The sequence below is a fragment of the Aphidius gifuensis genome, linkage group LG4 (genome assembly GCF_014905175.1).
Source record: "Aphidius gifuensis isolate YNYX2018 linkage group LG4, ASM1490517v1, whole genome shotgun sequence".
Lineage (NCBI taxonomy): Eukaryota > Metazoa > Arthropoda > Insecta > Hymenoptera > Braconidae > Aphidius > Aphidius gifuensis.
In genome coordinates this window covers 18169446-18188764 of record NC_057791.1, presented here as the reverse complement: position 1 = coordinate 18188764, position 19319 = coordinate 18169446, and the positions used below count along the sequence as shown (strand labels likewise).

General features: G+C 24.3%; 4 protein-coding genes across 4 annotated transcripts; 2 read left to right on the top strand and 2 right to left on the bottom strand.

Moving 5' to 3' along the window:
* Positions 1-4109: 4109 nt before the first annotated feature.
* On the bottom strand, positions 4110-4870 carry LOC122854012 (apolipoprotein D-like). The gene is made up of 4 exons (XM_044154424.1): positions 4763-4870; positions 4574-4704; positions 4329-4508; positions 4110-4263 (listed from the first exon to the last, which is right to left on the bottom strand). Exons 1-4 carry the CDS (start codon positions 4868-4870, stop codon positions 4110-4112), a joined length of 573 nt encoding a protein of 190 aa, XP_044010359.1.
* A 310-nt stretch (positions 4871-5180) lies between these two features.
* On the bottom strand, positions 5181-8296 carry LOC122855408 (ADAM 17-like protease). The gene is made up of 4 exons (XM_044156725.1): positions 8114-8296; positions 7907-8045; positions 6034-7831; positions 5181-5963 (listed from the first exon to the last, which is right to left on the bottom strand). The coding sequence occupies exons 1-4, from the start codon at positions 8157-8159 to the stop codon at positions 5658-5660; spliced, it is 2289 nt and encodes a 762-aa protein (XP_044012660.1). The 5' UTR covers positions 8160-8296; the 3' UTR covers positions 5181-5657.
* Positions 8297-8363: 67 nt separating this feature from the next.
* On the top strand, positions 8364-11332 carry LOC122855407 (general transcription and DNA repair factor IIH helicase subunit XPB). The gene is made up of 5 exons (XM_044156724.1): positions 8364-8582; positions 8673-10619; positions 10679-10827; positions 10898-11014; positions 11096-11332. Exons 1-5 carry the CDS (start codon positions 8552-8554, stop codon positions 11210-11212), a joined length of 2361 nt encoding a protein of 786 aa, XP_044012659.1. The 5' UTR covers positions 8364-8551; the 3' UTR covers positions 11213-11332.
* Positions 11333-11645: 313 nt separating this feature from the next.
* LOC122855409 (ceramide glucosyltransferase) lies at positions 11646-15122 on the top strand. The gene is made up of 2 exons (XM_044156726.1): positions 11646-12282; positions 12408-15122. The coding sequence occupies exon 2, from the start codon at positions 13232-13234 to the stop codon at positions 14426-14428; it is 1197 nt and encodes a 398-aa protein (XP_044012661.1). The 5' UTR covers positions 11646-12282; positions 12408-13231; the 3' UTR covers positions 14429-15122.
* Positions 15123-19319: the final 4197 nt, after the last annotated feature.

Here is a 19319-nt window from a genome sequence, read left to right as displayed (position 1 = left end):
ATTGATTAGTTTTTTATAATAAACTATTATAAATAAAAAATGACTCATGAAAAGATAGTGTGATACTGTGATTGACGATTTTTTTTTTAGAAAATTAGAAATTGAGATTACCAGGTTTTAAAAATTACTGAGTTCTATTTTCAACCGCTTTTAGCAGCACTGTCCGGTGTGCACGTGTTTGCATTACTGCACACACAAAAAAAAAAAAAAAAAAAATAATAATTTATCGTTGTTATTATTGACACTGATTGTAAAATGATTGTGATCCAAGTTTGGCAAAACGTGCATAAGTAAATTCCAGGTTATTTTAACTACTCGTTATCAATTGTTGTTTTTCATTATTAAAAATAATTAACAAAACAAATAAAAAACGATATAAAAATAAATTTAAATTTGAGTTTTTTTTCTGTGTACAAATAATTTTGGATTTATTCTAACATGTCAACTATAAATAATACAAGTATTAGTGACAAACCGGATGAATTGATAAATACAAGCTTAGATAATTCAACAAATGATGAAATTAATTTGATTGAAGTTATCTCAACAACACCTGAAAAAACATCGTCAAAATTGAGTGAATTATCAAAAGATTATGTTAAAAAATCAAGTGACAGTGATGATAAACCACGTCATAAAAGTAAATCTCATCATAAATCATCAAAATCATCTTCACATTCAAAAAAAAAATCATCTCATGATTATAAAGATACTAAAAGTAAACATCGCTCTGATAAATCTGATAATGTTGATGATGATTCATCGAGTTCTAAAAAACATAAAAGTAAACGACATAGATCATCTGAAAAAACTAGTAGTGGTAAAAAAATTATGCTCATTGATCCTCTTGAAATACCATCTAAAAAACGTCGTGAAAATGATAAATCATCATCTTCATCAAAAAATATTTCATTGTCTCAAAATATTGTTGAAATGACAAAACAAATGATTGACAATAATAATGGTCAATCAACTCAAATTGGAATATCAAAAAAACCTAGAATATCTCGTCTTTTAAGTGATAAAAGTTCATCATCATCTTCATTAACAACACAAAATGATGAACAACAACAAACCAAAGATAATACATCAGTGACATCAACATCACCAAGTGAAAACACAGATTCTTTGAGTAATGTCGTTTTTACACCAGAAGTATCAAAAAAAGTAGATGATAAAAATAAAAATAAAAAAGAATCATCAACAGGTGATTATTTACAAAAAAAAAAACTTCGTTATCAACGTGAATTAGAAGAAATAGAAAGAAAAAGAGCTGAAAATGCATATGTTATTCCAAAGCCAAAACCACCAGTGAAAAAACAAAAAGTTGTTAAAAAAATTGATCCAAAAACTCTCAAAGAATTAACGTCAATGTACGAGTCAGTATCTGTACCAGATGAACTTACTGAAGAATTAAATAGACAAATGAATTCATCTGGAGTTTTACAAAATCATGATAATCAATCATCAACTGTGTCTGATAGTATTGATGAAATAAGTAGAGGTTTATTTATAAGAGATCCAAGAAGAAAATCAATGAGTTATGTTAACAAACATGTTGATTCAACAGGATATGTTTCTCAATCTACAATTGTCACTCCAGAAAATACAATAGAATCAATTGATTCTTTGGGTGAAACTGGTGTATCAGTAAATGGACCACCTGTAGAATCATTTCACCAACAAAATTATTCAAGAATGAGCAATAATTTTTCATCAATACCTTATGACAATATTCCAACAAGACACAATCAATACCAACATGTTCGTAATTATAATAATCAACCAATGCAATCACAACAATATCCTTCAACAATGTACAATCAAACTGGTGGTAATTATAGTCAATATCATCAACATCATCAACAATATCCACCACCAATGAGTAATCAAACAATGGAATATTATCAAACTCGTGGTAATTATAATCAACCAGTTCAACCTTATCAACAATATCCCTCAACAATGATTAATCAATCAATGGAGCATTATCAAAATCGTGGTAATTACAATCAACCACTACTACATCAACAACAACATGCTTCAACAATGAACAATCAACCAATGGAGCATTATCAAACTCGTGGCAATTATAATCAACCAGTACCACATCAACAACAACATGCTTCAACGATGAATAATCAATCAATGGAGAATTATCAAACTCGTGATAATTATCATCAGCCAGTACAAGCTAATCAACAACTCATGAATGCAATAGTCAATACAATTAAAGTATCAGAAACAAATCCTGTACTCTCAAATATAATTAACCAAATTGAAAAAATACCTGAAACAATGAATAATTCAAGCAGTAATCAAAATTTACAATCACCAAAAATCATTGAACCAAATAATATAATTAGAGTACGTAATTTTGCAAATTTACCTGATTCAAATGATACAAATGATACAAATGTTATAAATGATTCAAATGATTTTTATAATTTGAATGATTTAACTGATGAAATGGAAAAAGTTACAATATCAGATGTACCAAAATTATGTGATAATTTAGATACAAAAATACCTGATACATTAAATATACATGATGATGTTATGTCATATGATGATTGTATATTAAATTTTGCAAATATAATGCAACCACTTTTATTTGATGCTCAATATGGTGAAAAAAATATGAGTGAAATTATTGAAAAAAAAGAAAAAATAATTAAAAAATATATGAAACTTGCATTATCTAAAAATAGCAATAATTTAGATATATTATTAAAAGATATTTGTCTTTACTTTAAAAAAAATAAATTAATTCATCAACTTGATGAAAATGACGTACTTGAAATTGCTCAATCTGTTTTAGATGTCAGTGCATTTTTTTAAGACAAATAATTGAGTTTAAATTACCTTGAGACTTGTAATTTAATTTAGAAATATTTTTTTTTTTTTCCACATAATTATCAATAATTATTTTTGAATGTACATGTTAAGTTTATATAAAAAATAATTTCATTATATTTTTTTTTATAATTAAAAAATAATACTCATTAAAAATGTTATATATAAATTAAATGATATTTTTATTTTTATTTTTTTTTTCAATCTTATAATTTCTTTTTTTTTTTTTCCAATCTTATAATTTTTTTTTTTTTTTTTTTTTTTTTCTATGCTGGCATAATTGGCATTATGATTTTCTTTATCTTTTTGATATAAAATTATATCGAGTTTAATTGACATTAAGTTTATAGTTATTGAAATTTTTTTTATGAGTTTATTTAGTTGTTTAGTTCATTCAGTATCGAGCTGTATTAAACACCAGCAAGTTTTTCAATTATAAAAATATTCTTGTTAAATTTAAAAATGTCACGATTATTTTTATTTTTTTTGGTGATTATGATTGCATTTAATGTTGCAATTGCTTGGTGTAAATATGAAGCTGAAAGAGTAAATTAAATTGATAAAAATTATATAAAATATATCTGAGTATCAATTAATTAATTTACAATGAAATAATTATTTTTTTTTTTTATAGTGTTATCATCGTTTTGATTGTTGTGATCCACTTCATTGTATACCAAAAAATGGCTTAGGTCGTAGTGGTCAATCATTTTGTAGAAAAAGATCTTGGTCAACTATATTATGAATTTACAACAATAAAAACGTCAAATAATCTATTTTTTTTCTTTTCGTTTTCTTTTTTTGTTAAAAAAAAAATTTTATAATTAAAAAAAAAATTTTATAAAACATCTTGAATTTAATTTGTTTAATTTTTTTATTTCGTTTGTACATGGCAAACGTTAAATTGGAACATTGTTTAAACAGATTATGTATTAACAATAAAAAATCACCTTGTCGACACAGTTTGAATCGTGTTTTTTTTTTATGTACAAAATTTCTCCCACTTTTTTATATACAGTCAGTGAGTTGAGTATAGTTTAGTGTATTTTTTATACACGCTTGGATTAATAATATTTAATTATTTCTTGTCTTTTGATTTTGTTGATTTAAAAAAATTCTACACTTGTGTTAATTTATCGAGTTGGCATGATGAATAATTAAAAAAGAAAATAACAATTTTTTTAGTCATCATCATTTAAATCTGGTAGACAATTTGTTTTATTAATTTTTATATTTAATTTAAATTTATTATACTATTCGAATGAGATTGTTGGACAGTTATTTTGATCAACAGATTCAAAAATATCAGTATCAATGTTGTTCATATGTAGAGTATTGAAAGCATGATCCAAATATACTTGTTCAAGGCTAGTTTTTCTTGATAAAATCCAAATATATTCCAAGAAGCTATTTAAAATAAAAAGACAATTAAATAAATAATAGTTTTAAAATAAAAATATTAAATAATTTACCTAGAATCATCAAGAGTTTCAATCATAACTGCAACTTGAAAATTTTTATAATCAGTATCCAAAATGGTTAATGTTCTTTCTCTTTGAAGTGCCAGTACTGGAAATTTTAAATTAAATTCAGATGGATATCCTCGTCTCGTTGGTGTTCCCACAGCAGCCCATTTATTTAAAAAACCAGTTCTTAAATAAAACAAAATAATATTCATCAATTATAACATCTGTTACTATTACTTAAATAAACTCACAGTGAATTTAAAGATGGAACATCAATGGTCATTGTTTTAACATAATTTAAAGTGATAGAAAGCGCACTGCATGTCTGATTTAGCTCCAATCGATTTGGAATTCTTTTAATTTCATACCATTTACCTAACAACTAAACAATAAAAAAAATAATTATTAACAAGCAATTGTTTTAATTGATTATTTATTACCTCATGAAAATTAAAATTTTCCATTGGTACAAATTCAGGATAACTAGACAATTCTTGTTGTCCAACAGTACCACTAATAATTACAAAAAAAAAAATAATTAACTTCATAATTTACTAGCACAATTTGTCAATTAAAAAAAAAATTAATCATCTAAATTTTTAATGAATTTACAAAAAAGATACATACTGCTTTTATATTAATTTTTTTGTTCCAATTTATTAATAAATTTTGCAAAATAAATATTAAATATTATTTAAACAGTTTTTTTTAATTTAATTAATTTTTCATAAACTGTAAATAAAAAAAAAAAAACATTGATTTATTTTTAAAAAAAAGTAAGTATACAGTTTTTTGATTAGCAAAGGTGTTATTAATTACACTTGAATTAATTGTAAAAAAAATTTACGTAATCATATATAATTAATAAATTATTTATTAGATTAAAAATAAGTTATACATATTAAATTTAAATTATTATTTACAATGTGTGTATTATAATTGCATATTATATATGAATAATAATGAACATTTTATTTTTTTATCAAAATCACAGTTCTTGGCAAGAGTAATATTTAAATAAATGCATTTTAAAATTAAGGAAAAAAAAAAAAATTTGAGCCTTTTAAAGGTAAAAGTTAAGTAAAATTAATAAAAAATAAAAAAAGTTTGGAATGTTAATCACAATGAATAAACTGGTGTATAATTATTATAATTATAGATAATATAAATTAAAAGAATAAAAAAATTTAAATGCAATTAACTTTGTTTAAAATGACTAGTTTAAAAAATGAACTGGTATTGTTTTTTTTTTTTTTTTTAAATTACTAATAATATTGTAATTGTTAAAAATGATTATGATTAATATTGAATAAAAAAAATTAATTTAAAATACTATTATTGTGACTCAACTCGTTGAGTTTGTCTCGATGGTCCACCAATATAAATAACTTGTCTTGTATCATCAGGATGTATTAATTCATCAGTATTTTTCCATAGCCATTTTTTTTCATTTTCATGAATACGTCGATTATCAATATAACTAATTACACAACTTGCTGGTATCCATACAATTGCTGTACTTATTATAACAGCACCAACAATATTATCTTTTAAAAATCTAATTACTTTATTAATATTAATGTCTTCAATAATATCCCAAAAACGTTCAACAACATCTTGAATTGTTTTCTCACACATTCCCTGTAATAATTGGACATATAATTATAAATTTAATTTGATGATTATAATGATATAAATAATTAATTTTTACCTTATTACAAAATCCTTGAATACATGGTGTACCATCTGGTAAAAGATCTGGTGGATCAATTGGAAAGCATGTCTCATTTAGACTCATTCTACAACATCTTTTACATGCATCAGCAATTGTATCACACATACAACTTTGCAAACCTTGTGTTTCACAATATGGTACACATTTACCAAGTCTACATTGTCCTCTTTCAAGACATGATGTACCATTTTTCATTGGTGGTGATCTTGGACATTCACTTGATGCACCAGTACATCGTGATTCTTGTTCACATGTTGCATATTGTGCTTCTCTACATTTAATACCAATTCTCATAAATATACAATTTTGACAACATGGTGAATTTTTATCACTACAAACAGCACCTTGTTGTCTACGTAATTTACAATTTTTATCACAACATGCATCATTATCCTCAGTACCTAATAAACCAGCATCACATTCTTCATCACCTTCAACACGTAAATTACCACAAAATGATTCTTCTGGTTCAGAAAAACAACGTCCTGATTTAGCTTGTAATACTTTTTTAATTGAACGTAGGCTACATGGTGAAAAACGTTTATTATTAACATCATAACCACTTACTGAATATGTATACATTAAATATGAACCACCTTGGCTTGCACTTGGACTACATTCATTAACATCAGGATCATGTTCTGATCCCCAATTATGTCCAAATTCATGTGCTGTTACAAGATCAGCTTCACGTGTTATAACACGTTGACCATAATGATTACGACTTGAACTTAAACCAGAATTTAAATATAATGTATAACCATTTTTAAAATATTCTGGTGTACATATACCACCAACTGAATTACGTCTTGGTGAACCAACATATGCTAAACCAAGTATACCACCTTCAAATTTTAAATCAGTAAATAAATGTGCTAAGCAAAAATCTTTATGACTATATTCACGACTAAATACTTCAAGTAATGTTCTAACATCCCATTTTTCACGTATCATATTATAATGTGTATCACCACCACGTACACGTGTTGGTTCACTGTGTACAACAATTTTTTTAATAACAAAACCCATACCTTTAAAACCATCTTGTTCAAGACGATCTTGCCATAATGTATCATTATATATTTTATGTACACGATCAATTAAACTTATTAAATAATTTATTGTTGTCTTAGTACTACTTGCACCCATTTCTTGATAAAAACGATAATCAGCAACAAGAAGTAATGGACAACGTGTTTTTGTTGGTGTATATTCATATGTTTCTGTTTGTCTTTTTGATCGTATTTTATAATTTGTTTTAACTAATGTTTTTTCATCATCATCATCATCTTCATCTTCTTCTCCTTTTTCTTCTTCAATTACCACATCAATACCATCAATATTAACAGATGATGTTACATTATCATTATCATCATTATCATTTAAACTTTCTTTAACATATCCACACGTTTTTGGTACAATAAAATCTTTATTTTTATTACTATCATTGTTATCATTTGCATCACGTTGAGCCCAACTTAATTTAACATCACTTCCTTTGTACATAATCATTGTTTTATTATCATGATTTGATAAGTGTCTCCATGATGGTTCAATATGATATGTCTCATCAGCAATTCTTATACTACCAGTCATAATACCATCATCAATATGTAATTGTGCATGTGAATCTAATTCACCAAAAACTCTACCATGATAAAAACTTTCATGATCTAGATGAATTGTTTTTTCTTCACCATCAGCATTTACTTCATATGCTTTAAATTTTGAGTGTATTACTTCTCTTCTTGGTGTTAATATTAAACGAAAATGTCTAGAGATAAAAATTAATTAAATAGTATTGTTATTTTATTATAAAAAAGTAAATAGTTAATAATAATATATGTACCTTCCATGAGCATAAAATTCAATTTGATTAATTTTATTAAATTGATGATAACTATGTTGTGCACCTCGTTTGACAATACTATGCTCAAGATGAGATGAATGTATTGTTTCATAGTATTTAAGATTTCTATGTAGTCCACCTAATAATTAACAACAATTAAAAATAATAATATTGATATTTTTTATAAAAGTCAATTAATAAACTTACTTGCAAAATGAACTAGTAAAATTATATGATACACATTGTAATACATTATAATTAGTTGTTGTTTTTTACTCCAAAAAAATGGCAAAACTTAACTGACTCATTGTGAGTAATAATAAATTATTTGTTTTTTTTCTAAGAATGTTGACATGTTGAGAGAGATTCAATAATAATAATAATTGAATTGTAATTGGTTGATATAAAAAATCATGGCTATATTGATTTTTTTAGTGCTGCTAGTTGTGGCAAAAATAAATACTATTTTGACAAGTTCTTTACAAATGGCGTAAAAACAACAACAACAAACAGTGTTTGTAATTTATTAGAAAATATCTTATATTATTAATTTAATATAGATATAAATTATTATAAATAATTGTATACCTATTGTAAAAAATATATCTAGTGATTGTAAAAAAAAATTAATAGGTATTATTAAAAATGGGACCAACAAAAAGAGGAAGAAGAGATGGTTAGTATAACCTAAAAAAAAAAAAACAAAATATATTATTTATATTTATATATTGTTTGTTTATTTATTTGTTGATGTTTTTTTTTTAAGATCGTGGTAAATCAAAAAAAAGAAAAGAAGAAGATGATAATGAAGAAGAATATGGTGATGATATAGAAGGTGATGGTGTACCTGATGCTGCAAAAAAAAATGCTGAAAAATTAGATGAAAATATAATTGAAGATGATTATGGTGCAAAAGATTACAGATCACAAATGTTATTAAAAAGTGATAATACATCAAGACCACTTTGGGTTGCACCAAATGGACATATATTTCTTGAAGCATTTTCACCAGTTTATCGTCATGCACATGATTTTTTAATAGCAATATCAGAACCAGTATGTAGACCAGAATTTATTCACGAATATAAATTAACAGCTTATTCATTATATGCTGCTGTAAGTGTTGGTTTACAAACACATGATATTATTGAATATCTTAAAAGACTTAGTAAAACATCAATACCAGATGGAATTATTGAATTTATACAATTATGTACATTGTCATATGGTAAAGTTAAAATGGTACTTAAACATAATAAATATTTTGTTGAATCACCACATCCTGAAGTATTACAAAAATTACTAAAAGATCCAGTTATACAAGAATGTAGATTACGTAAAAATATTGAAGATAATGATAATAATGATGGATTTATAACAAATCTTGAGAGTAAAAATAAAAATGTACAATTTGGTGCAAAATCAATACAACAAGATGGACAAACAGATAAAACAAAACAACAACAAGTTGAAGTACCAGCAATTGTACCAGAAGATATAACAAAATTTTATGAAAAAATTGATAAAGAAGATGATGATGATGAAGAAGAAGAACAACAATTAAAAACAGTTAGTTTTGAAGTTAATCAAGAAAAAATTGAAGTTATACAAAAACGTTGTATTGAACTTGAACATCCATTACTTGCTGAATATGATTTTCGTAATGATACTGTTAATGCTGATATAAATATTGATTTAAAACCATCAGCAGTATTACGTCCATATCAAGAAAAAAGTTTACGTAAAATGTTTGGTAATGGACGTGCAAGATCTGGTGTTATTGTATTACCATGTGGTGCTGGTAAAAGTTTAGTTGGTGTTACAGCATGTTGTACTGTTAGAAAACGTGCATTAGTATTATGTAATTCAGGTGTATCAGTTGAACAATGGAAACAACAATTTAAAATGTGGTCAACAGCTGATGATTCAATGATATGTCGTTTTACAAGTGATGCCAAAGATAAACCAATGGGTTGTAGTATATTAATAACAACATATTCAATGATAACACATACACAAAAAAGATCATTTGAAGCTGATTTAACAATGAAATGGGTACAAGAACAAGAATGGGGTATAATGGTACTTGATGAAGTACATACAATACCAGCTAAAATGTTTAGACGTGTATTAACAATTGTACAATCACATTGTAAACTTGGTTTAACAGCAACATTATTACGTGAAGATGATAAAATTGCTGATCTTAATTTTTTAATTGGACCAAAATTATATGAAGCAAATTGGCTTGAGCTACAAAAACGTGGTTTTATTGCACGTGTACAATGTGCTGAGGTATGGTGTCCAATGGTACCAGAATTTTATCGTGAATATTTAACATCAAAAGTTAATAAAAAAATATTATTATCTGTTATGAATCCAAATAAATTTCGTGCATGTCAATATCTTATAAAATATCATGAAAGACGTGGTGATAAAACAATTGTATTTTCTGATAATGTTTATGCATTAAGATATTATGCTCTTGAAATGAAAAAACCATATATTTATGGACCAACATCACAAAGTGAAAGAATGCAAATATTACAAAATTTTAAATTAAATAGTAAAGTTAATACAGTATTTGTTAGTAAAGTTGCTGATACATCATTTGATTTACCTGATGCAAATGTATTGATACAAATATCATCACATGGTGGATCAAGAAGACAAGAAGCTCAAAGATTAGGAAGAATTCTTCGTGCTAAAAAAGGTTTGTTTGTTATTTATTTATTTATAGAAAAACAATTTGATTAATTTTATTTATTTTAGGAGCTGTTGCTGAAGAATATAATGCATTTTTTTATACACTTGTTTCACAAGATACTGTTGAAATGAGCTATTCACGTAAACGTCAAAGATTTCTTGTTAATCAAGGATATGCATACAAAGTTATTACAAAACTTGCTGGCATGGATGAAGTTAGTATATTAATTATTTTATATTTTATTCTAGATTATATATTAAATCATTAAATTTATTTATTTTTAGGAGCCTGATTTGTCATTTAAAACTCGTGAAGAGCATGGAAATTTATTGCAACAAGTTTTAGCAGCAAATGATACTGAAGCTGATGATGAAAGAATGCCTGGTGATGGACATCGTCCAGTTAGTTAAATTTTTAATTCATTAATCAAGTATATTAAATAATTTGCCCTTTAAAATTAATATCTATTATTTATTTTACAGATTATGCGAAGAGCAGGAAATATGTCATCAATGTCTGGTGCAGATGATGCTGTCTATTATGAATACAGAAAATCATCAGGAAATAAACATCCATTATTCAAAAGATTTAGACAATAAAATTTCTATTTTTTTATTGCTTGTTTATATATACATACATATATTTTGTTTTAGTTTAAATTTATTTTTTAATTATGATGAATAAATAAATAAATTTTCAATAAAAAAAAATATATAAAATGTTTATAATATTTATTTAATAAAAAGTATGCCAACTACGAATAAATTTTAATTTTTAAGGTAAAAATAAAATTAAGATTTTGAAATTTTACCTGTTTTTATAAAAGTAATGACGTCATTCGCGCAATAGCGTTTTGATATGTCAATATGATTCGTCATAATAAAATAGAGAAGGGATAGTGACGTCACAAAATGGCGTGATATAAACACAAATTGGACGAGGGGGGAAGAAAAAAAAGAGAGAGAGTAATCGTGAAGTTGGCAGCAAAAATCGAATCACGTTAAAAAAAAAAAAAAATTTTTTTCCTCGAGGTTCTCTATACCGGCTGTCTGTCGGGGGCTGCCACACCAGCTGTCACATGCCTTATCGTTTTATTTTTTTTTTAAAGTTTTTTTTTTAACTCTATTTTTCATAATATATAATAAAGTGTATATCAGTGTACATAGTGAGTAATAACGTGATATTGCCATTACAAGTTTATGACGTGAAAGTAAGCATACTTTAATGGCTGAACACAACAGTCACTGTGAATATATTTTCACCATATTCACATCACGGCGTCGGATTTGTTATCCAAAATAACCAAAAAAAAAAAAAATAATAATAATAGCTATGTTGTTTTTTTAAAAAAGCTTTAATTTGTGATTTAAAAGTATTCAATAAAATGATACACATTTATCAAAACAATGTGTCATGTGTTCTAAGAAAAATAGCTTAAAGAAACAAAAAAAAAAAAAAAAAAACTAATATTGACTCCAAATTTTTTATCAGTAGGACAATATGATTCATGAATTATAATATTCAAAAATGATAGTGTTCATGTGTCAACGAAAGTAGTGAAACTATGGTGTTTACGATAAAAATAAAAAAAATTTAATTGTAAAAATAATTAAGTTACTATTAATTAATTAATCTATGTTTGGATAATAAATATATCAAGTTACTACTGGTGAGTTATGATCTTTTTCGACAAATATTTTATCTAATATGTGTACAACTAATTAATATTTTGATAAATTAAATTATAAATTAATTAATTTGTATGTATTTTTAATTTTTTGGTGCTGATGAAAGGTGTGATTGATTGTAAAAGGAGAGACAACATAAATCGATTTCCTGAAGGTAGCTGTTTAACCTTGGTACATTTGGGAATCGAGAATCATCCACGACGCTTAAGAAAAAGGCGGGTCCGATCAAAATTATAAATAATAATATAATATCCAATTATTTTTATTCATAATTTATTATTTGATAAATTATGAATAATAATATTGTGATATTATTGTGTTGACTTGACAAGTTTCGTGAATGCAGTGGAATAAAGGTAAACCGTTTGATCGGAAAGACGCTTGGCGACCGAAATGCGTCGTAATATTTGTGCGTTTATTATTTGATTGTGGTAAAAATAGTACATTATCATCATCATCATCTTCATTTAATACTGAAGGGATGACAAGACCGGATAATCCAACTGGAAGATTGAAAAGTGACAAGGAAAAAAAACGTTATCACAACAAAAATCAACTACCGGCAATTTGATTTTTTTTTTTATTTTTAAAGAACGAGAAAATAAGAAAAAAAAAAAACATATTTTTCTTTTTTTTTTTTTTAATTTGTTTACTTTTATTTTTAAGTTAATGATTCGGTGATGAATATAATTATTATGGTGCTCTAGTTGGATTACCATTGGGATTTACGGAAAAACAAGTTGTTCAACGATTTTTTTATTTAATAAAAAAAAAAAAAAAAGGGAAAAAAAATGTTGTTAAAATTTCCACAAAAGTGTGCCAAAAATCCCAATAGATGATCCATCATTATTATCCTTATAAAAAAAAGAGAAAAAAGAAAAAAAAAGAAAAAGAAAAAAAAAAATAAAAAAAGTGTTGTTTGGGCCAAAGATGAACTCTGTAGTACTAGCCCTGTATGGGTTTGCAATATTTTTCATGATATTTTGGCTTGGCATGTGGATTGTTCATATACTTGCAATAATAGCAGCACGTTGGAAATTACATAAAAAAATAAATAAAGTATCAACATATGAAGTGCCATTACCAGGTGTATCAATACTTAAACCATTAATGGGTGTTGATCCAAATTTATATAGTAATTTAGAAACTTTTTTTACAATGGATTATCCATTATATGAATTATTATTTTGTGTTGAAGATGAATCAGATCCAGTTTTAATGTTAGTTAATAAACTCATTGATAAATATCAAAATGTTGATACAAAATTATTTATTGGTGGTTGTTGTGTTGGTGTTAATCCAAAAATAAATAATATGCAACCAGCATATGAATCAGCAAAATATGAGTTAATATTAATAAGTGATAGTGGTATTAGAATGAAAGAAGATACATTATTAGATATGGTTAATTATATGACTGATAATGTTGGTTTAGTACATCAATTACCATTTACATATGATCGTAATGGTTTTTCAGCAACATTTGAAAAAATATATTTTGGTACTGTACAATCACGTATATATCTTGCTGCTGATGTATTAAAAATTAATTGTCATACTGGTATGTCAGCATTAATACGTAAATCATTACTTGATGAAGTTGGTGGTTTAAAAACATTTGGTACATATCTTGCTGAAGATTTTTTTTATGCTAAATCATTAACTGATAGAGGATGGAAAATAACTGTATCATCACAACCAGCATTACAAAATTGTGGCAATTGTGAAATTCATACATTTCAAGCAAGATTAAAAAGATGGGCAAAATTACGTGTTGCAATGGTACCAACAACAATATTACTTGAACCATTGAGTGAATGTTTTGTACTTGGTGCATGTGCATCATGGTCAGCATCATTATTATTTGATTGGGATTCACTTGTATTTTATTTAATACATATATTATTATGGTTTATGTTGGATTGGACAATGTTATGTGTTGTACAAAATAATCCATTGCCTATTAATAAATTAGAATTTTTATTTGGTTGGATATTGAGTGAAGCAACAAGACCATATCTTTTTTTACAAGCTGTATTGGATCCATTGATACAGTGGCGATCAAGAGTTTATAAACTCAAGTGGGGTGGTGTTGCTGAAGAAGTTAAAGCTAAAGTCAAATATTAAATTCAATCATTATTATTATTTTTTTTTTGTTTTTTTAAATATTAAAATACATTAATGACATTATTATTTTTATTATTTGCAATATGTCGACTGATTTTCTTTCGTATAAAAAAAAAAAAAAACAATACTACTGTAAAATATTCATTAGCATAATAATAGTTATAAGTATAACTAATGAAATTAATAATTACTAGATAGGTATAATAAATAATTATAAATATTATTATTATTTTTTTTTTTTCATTAGAATAATTAATTCGAACAAAATTTTTATTTAAAAATTGATAGAAAAATATTATCTTGCTCGTCCCTGTAGCTATCAATTATTAGAAATAAATTTATTTTTTTCATTTAATAATAAAAAAAAAAGAATTGAAAAATTAATCTATTATTGATTTAATATCTGTGAAAAATAATTATTGGACAATGATTTCGAGCACGTGGTTATTTCCTACGTAAACGGTTTTTTTTATTTTTTATTTTTCTGATTGTGACGTGATATATCAGCATCATGAGGATTTGAGGAAGAGATTGGGGATGATAAGCATTTAATGCGCCTGTGCATTGAAATATTTGATGCATAAAAAATATATGTCTTGCCCTTGTTCGAAGATGTGAAAATAGATTTTTTGTTCAATTTTTTTTCGAACGTTTGTTTCTTATAAAAAAAATTAAAATAAAAAACAGGGTCACGGGCACATTGCCACTTTATTTTATTATTATTATTTAATTTGTGTATATTTTTTTTGAAACTTATAGCTTCCAATAGTTGTAATGAAAATAAAAAATGTAAAAATGTGCTTAAAAAAAAAATCAGCTAATAAGAAATTGAAAATAAAAAAAAAAAAAATATGATAATTGGTATTGCTGACGAGTAATGTTAGATTTTATAGTTAAAAAAACAAATGACATGAATGCATATGTAAATATATGAATATAATTCTGAAAAATGAATATGAAAAAAAAAAATATTATGTAAATGAAAAATTTATTTTTATTTATTGTCTACTTAATTTTTCATTAATAATTATTATCAATGTTATTTTGAAAAGACATTAAAATTTTTTAATTTTAAATTGACCGAAAATTACATATTTTCATTGGTTATCTATTTAAAAAATTGATAAATCCAATGAATAATAACTTGAATGGAAAAAAAATTTAATTTCAAGTCTTGATTTTATTATTTTTTTAATTGTATATATTTTTAATTTTGAGATGATTTTTCAATTATAATTATGAAAAATTTTAATACCTCTTTGTAAGCAAAATATTTTTAATTTGCTAAAAAAAATTTATTATCAATTTGAGTGTAAAGAAAAAAAAAAAGACAACAAATTAAAAATTTATCTAAAGAAAAATTTGATTCGAAAAAAATTTAATTTATTTCAATAGAAAAATATTCGATCAGAATTAATAAATGTGGTCCACTTACGTATGCGCAAGACAACTCGATATAAATATAATAAATAATAAAAATAAATAGAATAATTAAAAGGCCAATGTTGTTTTTTCTTTAATCTACAAAAACAGCTATAAAAAATATGGAGATTTGTAAATAAAATATTAAATTTTGCCTGGAAATAAAAAATCTGTACAAATTCAGTAAAATAAACGAACAAATAATTAAATTAAATATAAAAAAAAATTTAATCAATAATTATTATTATGTAAAAAAAGAAAAAAAAAACAAATAATAATATTAAAAACTCAAATAAAAATATGTTTTTTAATTTTTTTTTTATTTAATTTTTATGTTACTTACAACTATATCATTAATTTATTTCAACAAAAACGTTTAATGAAAAATTATTATTTTTTTTATTACATTATAATGAAATTAATAATTATCATTGAATATAGTTTATTTAAAAATATAATCACGTTATTATTCCATTGTTAACATAATGATTGACATTTTTGTTGAGCACTTTGTCACTCGAATGAATCACGCAAATATTTTTAATTCGTCATAGCGTATATATTTCTTTATCTTCATCAACAAAAGTCCAAGAATGTCTCAATTTAAACAGGTCAAAGCCCTCACACATCATCACATATAATTGCCATTTATTTATTTTTCCTTTTGACTTGTAGTAACCCCAGAAAAACAACCCCTGATTTTTTTTTTTGAACTTTATTTTCATCCCTTAATATTCAAAGCAAAATTAAACATAAATTTTTTATACAATATACATTATAAATAAATTATAAATTTACTTTTTCTTTCATTTCTATACTTGTCTTCTTTTTTTTATGTGTCATAAATTTATACCACGTGACATTGGGTCAATAGAGGCCATTCTTTGACATGACATTCATTTTTTTATTCTCATATTATTTAACATTGCTTCATTCTTTGGATATCTAAAGCGGATAATAATTGTCCAAGTCATTTAAAGTCAAATGGTTTTATAAAACTACATGCAATCATTTAAACCACTTGAACATCTTCGCTCTTATTTATTATTATTTAAATAAATAATAATTATCATTTATTGTATTTTATTTTTTTTATTATTATTTAAAAGAGTTAAAAAACAGTCTGATAAACTGGTATCATCTAGACCTATTTAAACTAGCACAAAATCAATAAAATAATTTTGATAAAAAAAATATATATCATCTTTGTATATAGTCAATATAGTATCTTGAAATCAATGTTAATAGCCCCTTGGTCTTTTATACCATTACTCATACTTGTGTATATTTATTATTATTTTTTTTATCGACTTGTAAATATGCTTATCACCAAACACGTGAGCCGCGTGACTTTTTCGTCTCGTTGAAATAAACAAAAAGAAAATAATAAATTTTCTCGAAATATTATCACTGATTAAACAAATATTTAAAATATCTTTTATGGATTATGAAAAAAAAAAAATTTTTAATTCGTTAATTCAAATGATTGAATAAAATTAAAAAATACAAAGATTTTATTAACAGCTTGTGTTGGATCCAATTAATTTCAATTGGATTATTTAAAAAAGTTTGATTGAAGCCATTTTATAATATATATCTTACAATAAAAATTAAAAACATCATAAATTATTTTTTTTATTAAACTATTATCAATTAAAATTAAATAAATTATAATTAATATTTTATTCTCACAAATAAAAGTTTATTCATATTAATGATTAACGTAAATAATAAAATTAAAAAAAAAATATACAAAATCAAGTTTTAATAACAAGGATTTTCTTTCTTGAATATCGTCTTTCAATGAGTGGTTATATGCATTGCATGTGGAATCAAGTTACAATGTCTGATGTTACGCGATGAATCGATATTGAATGCCAGTCATGTTGAGGAAAAAAAAAAATAATAAAATAAAAAATAACGCATAGGTTTGGTGCAGTGATATGAACTGTGTTGGCACGATGAAGTACACCTATATAATTTTTTTTTTTTTTTTTCAATAATCATACGTATCAAGTACAAACTCATGTTTAATATAAAATTTAAATATTTTTTTCTTATACAAATAAATTGCACGTAAGCTTATTTTTTAATTTTTTTTTTTTAATTTTTATTAAACTTGTAAAAACAATAAAATTAAAAAATAATAATAATAATATATATGAACGATCGAAAATAATAATATATAAACTTTTGTTCAAGTCCACACGATACTGCGGCCCCAATATTGCTTTATATGCTAAGAATTGTTTGGTGGCAAGGTCGTTGTATTTTGTGCCACTGAACGACTTTATCAAACGGCGTTTTGAATTTTTTGATATTACTTTATTTTTCATTATCTCTATTGATATTTACAATATTTTTTTTTTTATTATTATTTTTAATTAATGATAATTATATGCATAATGATTATTTATAATTGTTTTTACCATTTGTATTTTTTCTATTTTAATTATCAAGGTTGAGTTGTTCAATAATATATATATACGCTGTATATTGTACCATTTTTTTTTTCTGTTCAATGAAAAATGCGGTACATTTTATCATCATGCAATACTTTGCATGCAAATAAGTTTCGATTAATTTGTAGAAATTAAATTGTATGATCCAAATAATTACTTGGCAACAACTAAATTTTGACTATTTTTTTTTTGAATGAATTACTAGTTTATTTTTAGAGTAGGGTCGCAACACTTAAGTGAGATAAATACATATGTTATGACATTAAAACTGACAACGAATAATAGCGTAAAAAAAAAAAATCATGAATAAATAAAGTCAAAATTAATTTGTAGAAAAAAATAATAAAAAAGATGAAAAATTATAGAGTAATTATATAAATAATGCTGATGATATATTATAAAAAATGATTATGAAATTCTTGTTGAAGTAAAGAAACAAATAAAAAATATAATATTTATGATAATTAAGAAAATGATAACGTTGAAGGATAAGAGAAGAAAAAAAAAAAGTATCACAGTTCATGGTAAGTATTGAATTGTTTTAACTAGTAGTTAAAAAAAAATTAAGTATCAAATTAAATTACCTGGTGTGAAAATGACTTGGAAAATTGAAAAATACAGTATCGAAAAAAAATTAAAAATATAATTTATACATAATTAATTAGATGCTGTATTTTTTTTATAGTGGCTTTCTGCAGTAGAATACCTAAATATTCACCTTAAAATTTAAGTACATGATAAAAAAGTATTATCAGGAAAAAAAGAAAAGAAAAAAAAAATTGATAAGACTGTGTCTAAGCCTAGAAACCTTACATTTTATTAAAGTTGTAAAGTTTGACATTGATTATCTTGACATTTTCAAGATGAAAAAAATTAAAATTAAAATCTTACATATACAATACTACTATATTATTATAAACTATTTATCTTAAATAATTTTACGAAAAGTTTAAAAGATCTTGAATAAATAAAAATCCATTAAAATCTTATTTAGTAAAAGTAAAAAA

Bases quoted from the DNA above. Each gene is read 5' to 3' on its own strand.
- LOC122854012 (XM_044154424.1), bottom strand. From the start codon at position 4,870: ATGAAGTTAATTATTTTTTTTTTTGTAATTATTAGTGGTACTGTTGGA. The intron at 4,705-4,762 runs GTAATAAATAAT...TTTATTGTTTAG, and splicing joins AAAATTTTAATTTTCATGAG to TTGTTAGGTAAATGGTATGA. The intron at 4,509-4,573 runs GTGAGTTTATTT...GTTTTATTTAAG, and splicing joins GTTCCATCTTTAAATTCACT to AACTGGTTTTTTAAATAAAT.
- LOC122855408 (XM_044156725.1), bottom strand. From the start codon at position 8,159: ATGTATTACAATGTGTATCATATAATTTTACTAGTTCATTTTGCAA. The intron at 8,046-8,113 runs GTAAGTTTATTA...GTTAATTATTAG, and splicing joins TTTACTAGTTCATTTTGCAA to GTGGACTACATAGAAATCTT. The intron at 7,832-7,906 runs GTACATATATTA...TTTTATCTCTAG, and splicing joins GAATTTTATGCTCATGGAAG to ACATTTTCGTTTAATATTAA.
- LOC122855407 (XM_044156724.1), top strand. From the start codon at position 8,552: ATGGGACCAACAAAAAGAGGAAGAAGAGATG. The intron at 10,620-10,678 runs GTTTGTTTGTTA...TATTTATTTTAG, and splicing joins AATTCTTCGTGCTAAAAAAG to GAGCTGTTGCTGAAGAATAT. The intron at 10,828-10,897 runs GTTAGTATATTA...ATTTATTTTTAG, and splicing joins AACTTGCTGGCATGGATGAA to GAGCCTGATTTGTCATTTAA.
- LOC122855409 (XM_044156726.1), top strand. From the start codon at position 13,232: ATGAACTCTGTAGTACTAGCCCTGTATGGGTTTGCAATATTTTTCATG.